This window comes from Narcine bancroftii, chromosome 11, assembly GCF_036971445.1.
Source record: "Narcine bancroftii isolate sNarBan1 chromosome 11, sNarBan1.hap1, whole genome shotgun sequence".
Classification (NCBI taxonomy): domain Eukaryota; kingdom Metazoa; phylum Chordata; class Chondrichthyes; order Torpediniformes; family Narcinidae; genus Narcine; species Narcine bancroftii.
The window spans coordinates 62,886,992-62,902,505 of record NC_091479.1 but is presented as its reverse complement, the minus strand read 5'-3'; the positions used below and the strand labels follow the sequence as shown (position 1 = coordinate 62,902,505).

Genomic DNA, 15,514 nt, shown 5'->3' with positions numbered 1-15,514 from the left:
CTGTACTTGAGCAAACATCTTTGAAACAAGGTGCAACTTTATCTCTGAAAAACGTTTTTCCTATCCTGCTTCCATTGGCTCAGTCGTTCCCCGTTCAATTTAGCCTGTTTACATTAATAGATAATTATTCTTAGAGTCCTTTTCCGTTGTGCTGTACAGTCCATTGGAAGTAATGTCTGCAAAATCTCATCACAGTTGGTTTCCATCAATGCTCGATACATAACGTGTTTTCGCTCATTGTTCAACAGTCCAGGCAATATTATTTCACATGTCAAATCCTTTGTTTGAGGTTTTTCCATCTTTGGCAACAGCCTTCTCGCAACCAAGCTTTTCAATGTCTTACTGAACTCCCAGGTTATGGATGCTGCTTATAGATGTGTCAACTCTTTGAATTGGTTTTTTTGCTGGCCCTGACTTTGGATCTGTCAAAGTGTGACCTTCCTTTTGGCAACTTAAATGCTTGGCTATTTCTAAACTGACAGGACAGTGTTGAGTGACTGCCTGGACCTGCAAATGCCCACTTTGACCAGCTGAGAACAACCATGTTTTCTCACTCCCATTCCGATCATGCCTTTGGCACACACACAACAGGTCAACTTTTCCACGCCGTGTCTGCAATTTTTTGCCATCAGTACAAAGCATCTGATAAACAAGATGTCGCGTAAATGCTTGGAATAAAGCATTGCAAAAGGTCAACTTTGGTGCACTGAGATTGCTCCAAAATGTGCCAAATGACTGTATTCTTCACCAGCCCTTGTTGCCGATTTGTATCATTTTCAGCATTCCTTGAGGCACTGCAGTTCTCCAACCAGAGACTTGGAGGTTTATTCACAAAGCAATGTGCTCACTAATCTCTAAGCCCTCGGTGCGAAGCTGTGAAGGTAGTGACCCACATCATGGCTTCACGATCCAATGAGATCACACAGCCATGCTGGGAAAATAGCACACTTTAAAACTCCTTGCTCGGCCGATTTAAAAATACTCCAACTTTCCCCATTTCCTTGTCGTGGAGTTTCTTTATGTTTATGTCACTTAATTTCCAACATTACCTGAAATATAGAAGTACATTTAGAGAAAAAAAGGTCTTTCCAAAATGTTGCATCTTTAGCAGCTGATGGAACGTACAGTGCTGTAGATACTCAGATCAGGCAGCTTAGGAAGAGGGGGGGGGGGGGGGGGAAACACATTCAGATCGATGACATTTTGTTCATCTTGAAGCGAGAGCTGATTCTTTGAAAAATCATAAGGCACAATTTCAGACCTTCTGTGTGGGGAATAAAAGTATAAAGGGACTGGACAGCCTTCGTCAAGATGCGGCGGTCCAGTTCGGGAATCTGAAGTCGTTAAGGAGATGTGTGGGGGAATTGGGAAAAAATCATGCTTGATGCACCATCAGTAACTTCAAAGGCTAGAAGTTGTAGAGAAACTGAGAGGCTTTGATTTACTACAGAATGGATATCCACCTGTGTTGGTCGACTGCGGCACAGTCCCCTTATTTCAGGGGTCAATGGGAGGAGCCTCAGCCACAGTCAGCGAGGGGTGCATCCTAGTACATCCTAACCTATATACAGTGGGTTACCACATTCACCCCTTGTTTTTAAAAAGAGTCCGATGGGGTGAAAAGGATTCAGCAATGGTTGGATGGGAGGTGTCAGAGAGTAGTGGTAGAAAATTGTTTGTCCAGTTGGAGGCCGGTGACTAGTGGAGTTCCTCAGGGATCGGTCCTGGGTCCACTATTGTTTGTTATATATATTAACGATCTGGAAGTTGGGGTGGAGAACTGGATAAGCAAGTTTGCGGGGATGATACAAAGATTGGTGGTGTTGTGGACAGTGACGAAGATTACCGTAGATTAAAAGGTGATTTAGGAAGGCTGGAGGTGTGGGCTGAGAAATGGCTGATGGAATTTAATACAGATAAGTGTGAGGTGTTACATTTTGGAAAGGCAAATCTAATAGGTCATATGCATTAAATGGTAGGCTATTGAGATGTGCAGAGCAACAAAGGGATTTAGGAGTTGTGGTAAATAGTACCCTCAAGGCTGATACTCAGGTAGATGGTGTGGTGAAGAAGGCATTTGGAATGTTGGCCTTCATAAATCGGCGTATTGAATTCAAGAGTAGGGAGGTTATGATGAAATTGTACAAGGCATTGGTGAGGCCAAATTTGGAGTACTGTGTACAGTTTTGGTCACCAAATTATAGGAAAGATATAAACAAAATAGAGAGAGTGCAGAGAAGGTTCACGAGAATGTTGACAGGATTTCAAGGTTTGAGTTACAGGGAAAGGTTGTGCAGACTGGGGCTTTTTTCTCTGGAGCGTAGAAGATTGAGGGGGGACTTGATAGAGGTGTTTAAGATTTTAAAAGGGACAGACAGAGTAAATGTGGATAGGGTTTTTCAATTAAGAGTGGGGGAGCTTCAAACTAGAGGGCATGGTTTAAGATTGAAGGGGGAAAATTATAAGGGGAACATGAGGGGAAATTTCTTTACACAAAGGGTGGTAGGGATAACCATATAACCACTTACAGCACAGAACAGGGCAGTTTGGCCCTACTAGTCCATGTCGTAGCAAATCCCCACCCTCCTAGTCCCACTGACCAGCACCCGGTCCATACCCCTCTAGTCCCCTCCTATCCATGTAACGATCCAGTTTTTCCTTAAATGTAACCAATGATCCCACCTCGACCACGTCTGCCGGAAGCTCATTCCACATCCCCACCACCCTCTGCGTAAAGAAATTTCCCCTCATGTTCCCCTTATAATTTTCCCCCTTCAATCTTAAACCATGTCCTCTAGTTTGAATCTCCCCCTTTCTTAATTGAAAAAGCCTATCCACATTTACTCTGTCTGTCCCTTTTAAAATCTTAAACACCTCTATCAAGTCCCCTCTCAATCTTCTACGCTCCAGAGAAAAAAGCCCCAGTCTGCACAACCTTTCCCTGTAACTCAGACCCTGAAATCCTGTCAACATTCTCGTGAACCTCCTCTGCACTCCCATTTTGTTTATATCTTTCCTATAATTTGGTGACCAAAACTGTACACAGTACTCCAAAATGTGGAATGAGCTTCCGGCAGACGTGGTCGAGGCGGGATCATTGGTTACATTTAAGGAAAGACTGGATAGTTACATGGAGAGGAGAGGACTGGAGGGGTATGGACCGGGTGCTGGTCAGTGGGACTAGGAGGGTGGGGATTTGTTACGGCATGGACTAGTAGGGCCGAACTGGCCTGTTCTGTGCTGTAAGTGGTTATATGGTTAAAAGCTCTTACAGGTTAAGTCGGGTGGTCTGGCCTGGCTGTTGCCACTGTCGTAGTGGCAGCTGTGGTGCAAGTGTTGAATTTCGGTTGGTCTGGGACACCTGACCCAGATCTAACATGTCCTCCACTGGGAGAGGGGTAACATGCCATGATGCTGGTGCATGGATAGTGGGAGATGAAGGGTCTGCAAGGTGGTCAGTAATGGTCTCGGGGACTCCTGAGTGCGGCAGGTCCCAAACGGAGACTGTGTCCTCGCGCCCATTGGGATGCGCCATGTAGGCATATTTGGGGGTAGGCATGAAGGAGATGGACCAGTGGGTCAGAATTATGGCTCCTCATGTGCTTCCGGAGTAGGACTGCCCTGGGGTCGTCAACCAGGATGACAGCGAGGTCACTGAAATGGACTTTCTGGGGAAGGAAAACATCCTTTCATGTGGAGAGGCACTGGTGGCGGTGCATAAGAGTGATCTGAGGGCCTCGGGGAGGTCATCTTGCCAACGGGTGAATGGAAGGCCTTGAGGCCTTAGGAGTATTGCCTTCAGATGATAGCTTTCTCCCTTTCCACCTCCCCGTTCCCTCAGGGGTTGTAGTTGGTGGTCCTTCTCGTGGCAATACATCTGGCCAGCAAGTCCTGATGCAGTTCATCGCTCATAAACGAGGAACCCCAGTCGCTATGGATATAGCAGGGGTACTCGAAGAGATTTTGCAGGTCAGCGTTTTCTTGGGTGTTTCTACAAATCGCAGAAGTAACACCAGGTCCTTGTGAAGTGTCGTAGTTGGGTTGCTGGTGGGACGTGGCAGTATTCCGCAGGCCTGCATTCCTCCCACTTCCTGAGATGGCTGTGCCTGCAGTAACCACGAGGCGGCTGCATTGTTGGCAGAGTACGCGTCATATTTTGGAGGGCCACCTCTAATATGTCTGCTAGCTCGAACACCTTCTGCAAATTGAGCTCATCTTTCTCTAACTGTCCCTGGCAGATGTAACTGGATCTTATGCCTGCGACCTAGGTGTCTTGAATCAGGTTGTCTGTGTTCATCACAGCCTTGCAGTCAAGGGTTCGCCCAAAGATACTCGCCGCTTGATTTCCCTGGGTCGCTGCTTACGGGTAGCCAGGAGGTGCCTCATGTAAACTTTGTTTACCTTCCTCCTGTACTGACTTTTCAGAATGTCCGTTGCTGATGGGAACGACTGGGCGTCCCTGATCATCGAGTACCCGGGAATACAGCCTGTCATCCAGTGATCGGACGACAGCAGAGGAGGCCCGCAGGAACGCTCTGAAGCCACGCAGCCAGAGTTTGAAGTTGTTGGATGTGTCGGGTGATTGTAACGCCAGCTTTTCTGGCTTCAGGATCTGCTCCATCCTCAAAAAAAGTGTAGTTAAGAAATTGATGTGCTGTCAGTCACTTCAAAGACTAGAAGTTGTAGAGGAGTTGATAGGCTTTTATTAACGACAGAATGGAGGCACGCTCATGTTGGGTGACTGCCCTGAACTGAGGAGGGGGCTGTGGCACAGTCGCCTTTGTTCAGGGGTCAGTGGGAGGAGGTTCAGGCACAACCAGCTAGGTGCATGTCCTAGTGCGTCCACACAGCATGTCCAAACGTATTTACAGTGGCTTACCACAATGCATTATTAAACTTTTAATTTGTGAGCCTCTCACTGCTGTCTGTCCTTCGTTGTGCTGACAAAGGTAGTCGTGTGATTTGCTTTTTTTTCCCACCCTCTATGATGCATCGGAATGGTTTGCTTGAAGTTTTTCCACCAATCACTCTTGTGATTGTTGTTAACATTTGTCTCCTGTGTCAGTGAAAATTGTGGCTTCAAGTTCTTATCCCAATGTTCAAATCTTTCATGGTCCAGCAACTCCCCCTCCCCCACCCTATCTAATTGGAAGCATATTCGGCCAGACCACAGTTTTCCTTTTTAAAGGGGCATGGGTGGAGCTCATTGAAGTTTTCCAATTATCAACCACAGCTTTGGTGAGCATTTTCTGCTACTTTCAAACTCTAATTGCTGGCATGGAATTTAAACTGATGTTATTGGCTTTGAGCTCTGAATCTTTACATCAATAAAATAAACACCACACGATTGTGCCCTCATGAACAAGTAATTTCTGACAACTTGGTTTGTGCTGAATTCCCTGTTCTCTGAAATTTTGTGTCTTTAATATGGGAAACGGTGCTGATTTCTGAAAGCTATTCGTTATTTTGTTGGCCCAAGGTTTAAACTGATCTGATTCTTATTTGGCAGAGATAAGAGCAATTGGCCTTGTAAATGGGAAGGTTTGGTTCAGCGATTTGCTAACAATCGGGGTTCAGGGAATAATTCTTCTTGACAGTGTGCATTACGACAGGATTCCTGAACCCCCTCACCCTCCTCATTTTTAAAAAGCTTCCATTGAAGTTGATCATTTTCCCAGAATGCAAGATAGTTGCAAAAGTAATAGCCCTGATATTGGTCCCAGCGTCATTATTCATTTCCGATTTCTCCATATCAAAATTTGCTCCCTTTGCCTCATGCCTTACTTGGAGATGCTGCCAAGGAAAACTTGATTCTGAAGGACTTCGCCCAGGTTGCGACAATATATTTTCTGTTTCTGTGTTTTTGAATGAACGTGCGTGTGCAGTTACATCACTTTTGTGTTTCTGGAATGCTTTGGAGCACTGTATTTCTTGATTAAGATAAGGTGGGTGGGACACGAAAGTCTGCAGACGCTGTGATTGTAGTAAAAACAGGCTGGCTGAATTCCTAGCTGAAAGACTGGCACAGCTTGCCCAGCATTTTGGTGTGTTTTTATTAAGATCAGGTGGGTGAATAAAACTTCCCGGCCCTTGTATGATGGTCGTGTTGCTCAGGGAGTTGAGGTGAGGGAAGTAATGGGAGCTCTGCCAGATCTGACCCTCTTTCTAAGGTGTAGCCAACCAGCAGGAGTGCCGTGCCCACCATGACTCGAAAATGGAACTGAAATCAGTCACATGCTCAGGCTTTGTTCAAGCCTCCACTTCAGTCCAGTGGAAGATTCCTTCACTGTCAGGTACACAAAATACACAACATTTATTTTCCTCTCTTTGCCCTGTGGAGTCACACAGACAGGTGCCTCCAGCCCAGCACCGCTGTCAAGATGAGAAAGAGATGCACAAGAGAGCCCCTCCAGAGACATGGAGCGCCTATGGATTTTGCCATCTCCTCTGATGTCACTACTTCCTGCACTCTTGTAATCTCTGCAGCCACCTGGTCTCCTGTTTGGTCCAGTGGCGAACCTGATCTTGAGGAATTCGTGTCACCCCTCTGCCCTTGATTCTGAACCCACAATGTGATTGAGAAGTTGTCAGCATCCAAGGCCCTTAAGGAGCCCTACTCACCATCAGCACTTTGACTAGTCCCAGTCCTGATTTCCAGCTCCCAGAAGATGGTCACCAGCAGCTGCGACCACCAAGCCCCGTGCTGTGGTCCCCTATCCTGCAGAGCCCTCTCTCAGGCTTCTCCTTCTCAGTGGGGGGGACGGGTATCCTCCAACACTGGTGTTCTGCTGCTCCATGGAGCCCACCACCCTCCTGGGTGTGGACTGCCAACCAAGGCCACCAGGATCTTAGGCACAGACCTCTGCAGGTCTGCAATGCCAAGGTGCTACACTGACATTGGGATGGGACATTTGACTGAGAGCCTCATCTGCTCTTTATAACATTTTGTGAGTACATCCCACTCCCACTAGGCACTTACATCATGTTAATTGTTTCATTTGTTGTTTTGGAAAGCATTTGGATTGTTCCATATTTACCGTTTTACAACTGAATTTGATTGCGAGTGCATGTGCCATATACAATTTTGTTTGATTAATCCATGAGCTGACACCATTCTTCTCCCTTCTGGCTTTCTCTGCAGAAGCAGGATCACAGAGAAGTTTTAGTGGGTCTGCTTTTCCTGGTCCTCCCATTCGTCCCAGCCAGCAACCTTTTTTTCAAAGTGGGGTTCGTGGTGGCAGAGCGGGTGCTGTACATGCCCAGGTAAGGACTACGATGTGAGATCGATTGTCTGGGGAACGGTGGTGCTGTGGTCACGTTTCAGGCCTTGCAGCCAGAGTTCTGAACCCTTGACGCAGGTTTGAATCCCACTGTGGAAGCTGGGTAATTTAAATTCAAGGGTACCCGGAATTTTGCTTGAATAAAGTTAGTCTCAGGGTTGTCATTTAAAACCCATGTTCACTCATGACGTTTTGGGAAGACCTTCTTTATTCACTGTTGGTCAACATGTGACTCCGGGCCCACTGATGTGTTTGAATGGGAAGTTCTCACCGGACCATAAAAGCCAACTTTCTAAATTCAAGGTGCTATTGGGAGCTGAGTGAAGCATTTAAAGAGAATTCAAAGAGTGGGCATGTCCAGGGATGGTGAAAGGCAATGCAAAAATATGTGATGTCATTGACTTCAGAAAAATAGAACACTCTGTAAATAGTGAGAGATTGAGAAAAGTTGATGATCATAGGGCTGTGAGTCACTAAAAGCCAACACGGATAGAGCAAGCATTTAAGAGTACGTTGGTCTTTATTCTGAGAGGATTTGAGCATTGTAGTAAAGTTTATCATCTTCACCAGACCACAATGCCACAGAAACACACACACACACACCCCACACAGACACAAACACACCACATAATAATCACATACAAACATAAACATATCATTTAAAATAAATAAATATAAATATTTTGAGATGATTTGCTGGATGCCGCTCACAACCTATAGGAAGAAGCTGTTTCACAGTCTGGCCATCCTGGTTTTGATGCTCCTGTACCTCCTTTTTAATGGTAGTGGGTCAAAGATGCTGTGGCTGGATGGAAAGGGTCCTAAATAATTCTTTGAGCCTTCTTTAACAACACACCCCATAAACATCTTCAGTACAGGAAGGGAAACTCCAATGACCTTCTCAGCAGTTTTGATGATCCTCTGTATTCCAGTCCAATGCTCTGGTGAGGCAACACCCTGGAGATTTATGCAAAATTTGGTCTTCCAACATAAAAATAAGATATACTTGCCACGGAGCGAATGTAGATTTACTAAGGGATGGAGGTTTAACATGTGAGAGATTGAATAGATGAACCCTGCATTTTCCTATATTGAGAGGTGATTTAATTGAAATTTACAAATAGGGCTTCATCAGGTGGCTGCAAATGTGGCAAAGATGGTCTAGAACTAGCCTCACAGTTTAAGAATAAAGTTTGGGTCATGATAACTATGAAGAAGATTTTTTTTTGCACTCAGGAATGTTGGGTCTTCAAAATTATTCACCACAGAGGCTGTGGCAATGCAGCCACTGAGATTCATAATAAATAGATTCCTGGGTACTAAGAATATAAAGGATGATGGGAAGAGGGCAAGAACATTGCTGAAGATCTGTCATGACTCTACTTCATCAGTCTCTGATGTTAACTTTCGCTTGCATTATTGTTTCCATGGGCTTGCTGCATGGAATATCCAAACCTGCCTCCCCCCTTGATATTTTGACCAAAGCTGCGATATTGGCAGCCTGCATTCCCCCGCACCCCCTCCAGAGGATGATCAGAGGACTGTGACTGACACATTTGCAAAGTCTGTACCATTTTCAATAACATATTTTGAATCCATCTTCATTAAAATTTATCCCTTTCCATCCCAGAATTTATTCTGTCTGGACTAGACAATTTCTCCACTTGAAATTGTTTCAGTTTTTCAGTACCTCGGCTTTACCCACTTTTTTTCTCGCATAACATAACTAACAGCTTTATCACATCATTTTGATAAATTCTTCTTTAGTGCTCCGCTTAATTTTTAGGAATACAGGACATCAATTTTAGCAGTGATGGATATTGGAATTTAGTTCAGAGAAGAGAGAGAACAAATCTTTTTGGTGCAATTACCAGTCTGTAAAGTATCTGGACAGAAGGACCATGGGAAAAGTGGACAAGTATCTCCTACTTTCTTGTTCTGGAGAGTTACCCCTTGGGCAAGACTGATGTCAGTGACAAAATTCATCTCAGTCTTCACTGCACCAGGACTGCTTTTGGTTGACAGACCTAAAGGGTATCTCTCGATCGAACTCTTGAGATCTGGCGCAAATCTAAAGGTAAGTGATGGCTGCCCTATGACCTGGGTTCCCCATACAGCAGGCATCTCAAGATCCTGCAAATTCACAAGAAGGGCAAATGAATCAACAACAGTGTCTTCTACCAGGTGATACGAAGTCCCAGCAAGACTCTGCCTGCTGCAGGGATATGCCACATGCACACATATGCCAGAAATCAGACTTCAAAAGCAATCATTCAATTCAAAGTTCTCTCATGGTAAGAGATTATCAAGACAATAGTGGAAAAGATGGAGCTTAACGCCTCCCAGAAGTTGTTCAGTTTTTCCACTGATTCCTAGCAGGAGAGGCATTAATGAAGGTACTGAGAGCCTCATGGACGTCCATGAAGAGCACCCAAAGGCCCAGGGTTAGTTGTAGAATGAACACATCACCTCACAGTCTATCCACTTCCCTGTCCTGTTGGCCACCCTCTGTCCCAGATGTGAGGGAGACTGCTGTGGCCACATTTGCTTGCCACTGCCTCAGAAAACCACGGTGGAAGTCGTTCAAGATTCAATTTATTGTCATAATAACAGCATCATATTACATGTATTTTAATTTTTTTACCCTGCTGCAAGGCAGACAGATTTGCCACCGGCAGGGATTGCCTAAGTGCGTTTTACAGATGCAGTCAGAGGGAGAAGCAAAAAGGGGTCCCCACAGAGTCTCCAAGTGTTCCATTTGGCCTCCAGTGCTTCCACAGACCCCGCAGCCACCCAGAATCCAGTCCAAATCATTGGTGACCCGAGCTCCAGATCCAAACCTCTGACATGGTCAGGGACCCTTCAGCACCCTCAGCACCTCCTTACATCCTGGTTCCACTACCTGGTACCACTCCAGCCAGTTCGAGCCGGTCTCCAGCAGTCTGTAGCCCGGCACGAGTCTCACAACTCCAGCAGCCTACAGCTTCCGCGGATTCCTCACCTCGAGTCGCCAGCAACCTGCTGTATCCACTGGTCCCTCAGCCGCAGAGCCCCTTCACTGGTCCGCCGCCGTGGTCACTGTCCCCACAGGCCGTCTCCTCTGCTTCTCCTTCTCAGACGGGGGTGGGGGGGGTGGGTGATCTTCCCATCCTCTGGTGCCCTGCTCCAGTCCTCCGCTTCCCCGGAGTCTGCAGCCCCTCATGGCTGCTGCCGATTTACAGGCGCTGCCATCTTGGGCGCAGATAGCTGGATTTCAACCAAAACCAGTCGACTCCCTCAACAGGCCATTGAAAGCCCATGTGGAGCCGACGGCAGTCAACTGGGCAGCTGGACCCCGCAGGAGCGCTGTATTTCTGCTCACCGCAGGTCCGCACCAGCGGCAGTGCTGCTGCTTACAGCTGATCTGGTAGCGCCGGCATCCTTTGAGATGTCAGCCTCAATCAGAGTCACATCCACGAAGGTTGAGTGAGACTCCAGGGAGAGGGTGGTGGAGCTTGATTAAAGAGCCAAGATTGAAGGTGAATTGCATGGCAAGAGCTGGCTGAGGTTCAGGCAGGAATTTCTGAAGAGACAGTTTGGCTGCCATCCAGAGAGTGACAAATTTAATGGAGGGGCCAGGCTGATTTACCAGGATGTTGCCTGAATTGGGAAGCAAGTCTTATGAGGCAAGGTTAGCGGAGCTAGGACTTTTCTCTCTGGAGTGAAGAAGGACGAGAGGTGTCTTAATAGAAGTCCACAAGATTCTAAAATTCTGTCCACTCATAGGGCGGACAGCCAGCACCTGTTTCTCAGGGTGGGGATAGCAAACACCAGAAGATGTCTGTACAAAGTGAAGGGAGGAAAGTTTATGGGAAACATCAGGGGTATGTTTCTTTTACACACAGAGTGTTGTGGGTGCCTGGAAAAGCTTGTTGGGGATGGTGGGGGGAGGCTGAATCATTAAGGGGCATTTAATAGACTCTTAGCATGTGAATGAAAGAAAAATAGTTACGAGTTAGGAAGGGTTGAGTATTTATTTGGTAGGAATATATAGGTCAGCACAACATCAAGGGCCCAAAGGCCTGTACTTTGCTGGAATGTTCAATGGAGGAGAATCACACAAGTTGTTGATGGGTGGTTATGGAGATAGAGTTATTTGAATGACAGGGTGAGAACTTTAGAATTGACGCTCTGCCTGAATGGACTGGCGTGACAAGGAAGTGGCTGAGCAGGTGTCAAAGTTATTAGTGGACATTGGGAGGCAGGCGGCTGTTCATTGGAGATCTTTGCAATATTCAGCTATGCGAACCCACAGTGGTGATGCTTGAGATCCAGAGAATGCTTTTGGATATTTGACTCAGATCCGGTCATGTTTCCCCATTCAATACACACAGTAAATGTTTTATGTGGCTGACATGAATGAAAGTGTTACGATCTTTATTGGAGTGGGAATGTACAAGACACAAAGCACCTGAGAAGAACGTTGCCTTCTTTAAGCACAGACTATTGGGGAGGGAAGACCTGTTTCGATCACCTTAGCTCCTATGTTGCACTTTCACCCCAGAGCCAAAAGGTCACAGATTCCAGTTGTTGTTGCCCATCCATGGGAAAAAACAATCAGTTTGGGTGTGTGTTTCTTAACCCTGGGAAAGCATTTTACACCCACCAAAGTACATCCGAAGTGAAGTCATTATTGTCCTGCAAACTCATACATTTAGGTGAGGCAAGCACACAAAAAAACATAAATGGACAAGTCACCCTCTTTTATCCACGTTGCTTGCTTCAGAACATGTAATCTGGACTGACTTCCTATTTTGTCTGGGGAGGATTGGGTGACAGATAAGACATTAAACCGGTCCCTCAGATGCAGATTTTAAAGATTGTAATGCACTGTTTGATGTTGAACAGGACAGGTTTTCTACAGAATGGGGCTTTGGCTCAACTTTGCGCTGACCAAGTTGGGCCAAAGCTTATCCTATTTACCTGCCTTCAGTGCATTTCACCCCCCCCCCCCCAAACCATTCCTATTAACATGTCTTCACTTGTATTCTTCTGTCAACCGCATCAGAAATGTTAATTGGTCAGTTGTGTCCTTGCTGTCTGTCGGACTTTGCCTTCTGCAGATAGTTATTGCATTTATCTTTAGCAATGAGGCTTTTTGTAAATAAAACCAGCGCCGTTGATGTGATACACATGGAGCGAGGGAGATCAGGCAAACAAAATCAAACTCAAATGGTTGACAGGTCAAGGAGTGAGACAATAAGAGGCATGTGCCAGGGATAATGTGAAGTAGTGGCGCACTCAAAGGTTAATCAATAGGTGGACGAGTCCACATGAATTGGTGCGATTGTAACCAGTGCCACAGAATGTTTCTTTATTTCCTTATTGTCAGTTGAACAGCCAATACTGAACTGTTAGAAGTCCATACTGCCTGCTGCATACTTGCTGCCAAGATTACTCTTTCCCTCTATTTGTCGATAAACTTGTGTAAAGAAAGCAGTCCAGAATGAAGTCTGGGGTATCTGGAATAGACAGCATTTGGAATGGACTGTACCAGCTTTTTCTGGTTCTTTCTAAGTGTGTCAGAGTTCTACATATTCCCTTAAAGTTGACATGGGGCTGAGGAAGGAAGCCCTTCCCTGCATCTTGAATGGCTGGGGCCTTAAAATATTGGCCAATTTTCAACAGTTGACCATCTTATTCAATAGAAGCCTTGAACAGTTGACGATCTCTGGGAATTATTGGTGGAAATGCTGGAAATGCTTCTTTTCTTGTCTCTCCTAAGAGACGTACTAGAATCAAATTGTGGGGGGAGGGGGGGGGAACAGTGCTTGATAGCTTGTGCCGTGCTTCTGTATCAACAGATATTGCGCTGTGGGTTTTGGAAAGGGTGAACAGGACCAACAGAATTCTGTCCTGCACCAACTGCTGTCCTTGCCCTTCCAGAAAAATATTCCTGGACAATATAAGGCAGCACAGTAGCAGTTAAGCACGATGCCTTTACAGCGCCAGTGATCGTGACCGGGGTTTGAATTCTGTGCTGTCTGTAAGGAGTTTGTATGTTCTCCCCATGTCTGTGTGGGTTTTCTCCAAAGTCCCTGGTTTCCTCCCTCCTTTCGAAATGTACTGGGGGTGTCAGCTAATTGGGTTTAAATAGGGCGGCACGGACTCTTGGGCCGAAATGGGCTGTATGTCTAACTTTAAATGTAAGTACAAGCTTTGGCACAGCATTGTGGGCAGAAGGGCCTGCAATGTGGTATGTTCTATTGATGATGATATTCAGAAGACAATTGTGCCAGTAAATAATTTGAAGGGCTCGGAATGAAATGGACTATACCAGGTAAATCAGACTAGCCCAGAACTTAGTTGGCCTGGACAAGTTGGGCAGTTGGACTATGACTCTATCTGGAGGCTTCATTTCCCATCAACAAAGAGTCAAGCACATTTCATGGCCCTTTCCCAGCCTTGAATTGAAGTTTTCTCATCAACCTTATTATTAGGTTTTCTTGGACTTTGTACAAAGTTTTTTTTGGTATAAACTCACTGGGTTATATGTGAAGTTCCACTTTGGAAGTTCCACTATCTGCAGAAGGCAAAGTCCGACAGACAGCAAGGACACAACTGATCAATTAACATTTCTGATGGGGTTGACAGAAGAGTACAAGTGAAGACATGTTAATAGGAATGGTTTTGAGGTGGTGGGGGGGGGGGGATATGCACTGAAGGCAGGTAAATGGGATAAGCTTTGGACCAACTTGGTCAGCACTGACAAGTTGGGCCAAAGGGCCATTCTGTAGAAAACCTATCCTGTTCAACATCAAACAGCTCCCAAGCTGTATGCAAGATAATTGTAAATAATTTCTGAGTGTTTCATAGACTGTGAAAGTAATTGGATTCAATTTGAGTCCAAATGTTTCCCTGGTGGCATTTAAGAGACTCTTAGACAGACACATGGATGAAAGTAAAATAGAGGGTAATGGGGTAGGGATGGTTTAGTACTTTTTTTGTTAGGAGGGAATATATGGGTTGGCACAATATTGAGGGCTGAAGGCTCTGTAGTCTGCTGTATTTTTCCATGTTCTATAACCTCTCTTGATCAACATGATCTCCTCTATTCTTGCAGCATTTTTGGAATCTTGTCTTGCACACCCTCCTCACCCCCCACCATGGTTGGCCATACATTCAGTTGTACAGACTGTGTTCTGGACCTCGGTTTGACACATCACCTCACATTCCCCTGAAAGCATGTCTCTTTGACGAAGTGTATAATTGCCTTGTTCCTTGATATGACAACCATTTAAGTTTTATTGTGTTCACATGATCTACCTTGGTCTTTTTTTACATCAGTGGCACTGGTATCTTAGGTTAAAACAAGTGAAATTTAATTTTAAATTTAGAGATACAGCACCTAAGCCTGCACCATCCAGATGCACTGATGTAACCAATTAACCTATGATTCTTGTACGTCTTTGGAAGGTGGGGGGGAATGGATCCAAGCATTATCAGAAGTTTCAGCATACAGAGCTTTATTTTCCATTGTTTTCAAGTGATCTTTCCTCTCCCTTTCTCTTCAGCATGGGATACTGCATTCTTGTGGCCCACGGGCTGAACCGATTGTGTGGTGTTCTCAGTAAATGGGGAGCCAGCGTGGTGACTGTGTCCACTTTGCTTGTGCTTGGACTCTTCTTCTGGAAGACCCTGAGACAGAATGAGGTGTGGTTGTCCAGAGAATCCCTGTTCAGGTGAGATTGAGTTGATCGGCCCGCACTCTTGAAAAGCCAGCCTTGCCTCACTTGTGACTCGATAATGCAGAGACCTCTGGGCCTTTGCAAACTGTGACCATTCATAAAAATGTGTATTAAAAAGAAGTTTTTTTTGACAAGAACAATAGTTGGAAAGCTTGTCAAAAATGATTCTGCTCATGATTCTGCCCATAATTCATCAAAAACTCAATATCCTTTATAATGATCTGTTTGTCCAAACTACCCTCAATCTGTTATTTGACAGCACGTAAACTGTATTAGCCCCATTCCATGTTAAATTACCACCAACTCAACCAACATCCCTACCATTAACCCAAGATATGAAGGGTTTGGGAATGGCCAATAATTCCAAAAGGATTGGGAAGGGTTTGGGAACGGCCAATAATTCCAAAGAACATAGAAACACCTCCTGAGCCCATCAACATCTACACCTGGAGGGGAGATGGTTGTCAAGGATTACCCTGTCCAAAAGAAGTCCAATGAAGTTCACAT

At 45.4% G+C, this 15,514-nt stretch overlaps 1 protein-coding gene across 2 annotated transcripts in view; it reads left to right on the top strand.

Annotated features, from left to right (window-relative positions):
• Positions 1-15,514, top strand: part of tmtc1 (transmembrane O-mannosyltransferase targeting cadherins 1) — a 164,220-nt gene that overhangs the window by 77,995 nt on the left and 70,711 nt on the right. For both annotated transcript variants that reach the window (XM_069903126.1, XM_069903127.1), the window contains exons 8-9: positions 7,142-7,263; positions 14,834-15,001. In XM_069903126.1, coding sequence (XP_069759227.1) covers positions 7,142-7,263; positions 14,834-15,001 — 290 coding nt within the window. The remainder of the gene's footprint in view (positions 1-7,141; positions 7,264-14,833; positions 15,002-15,514) is intronic.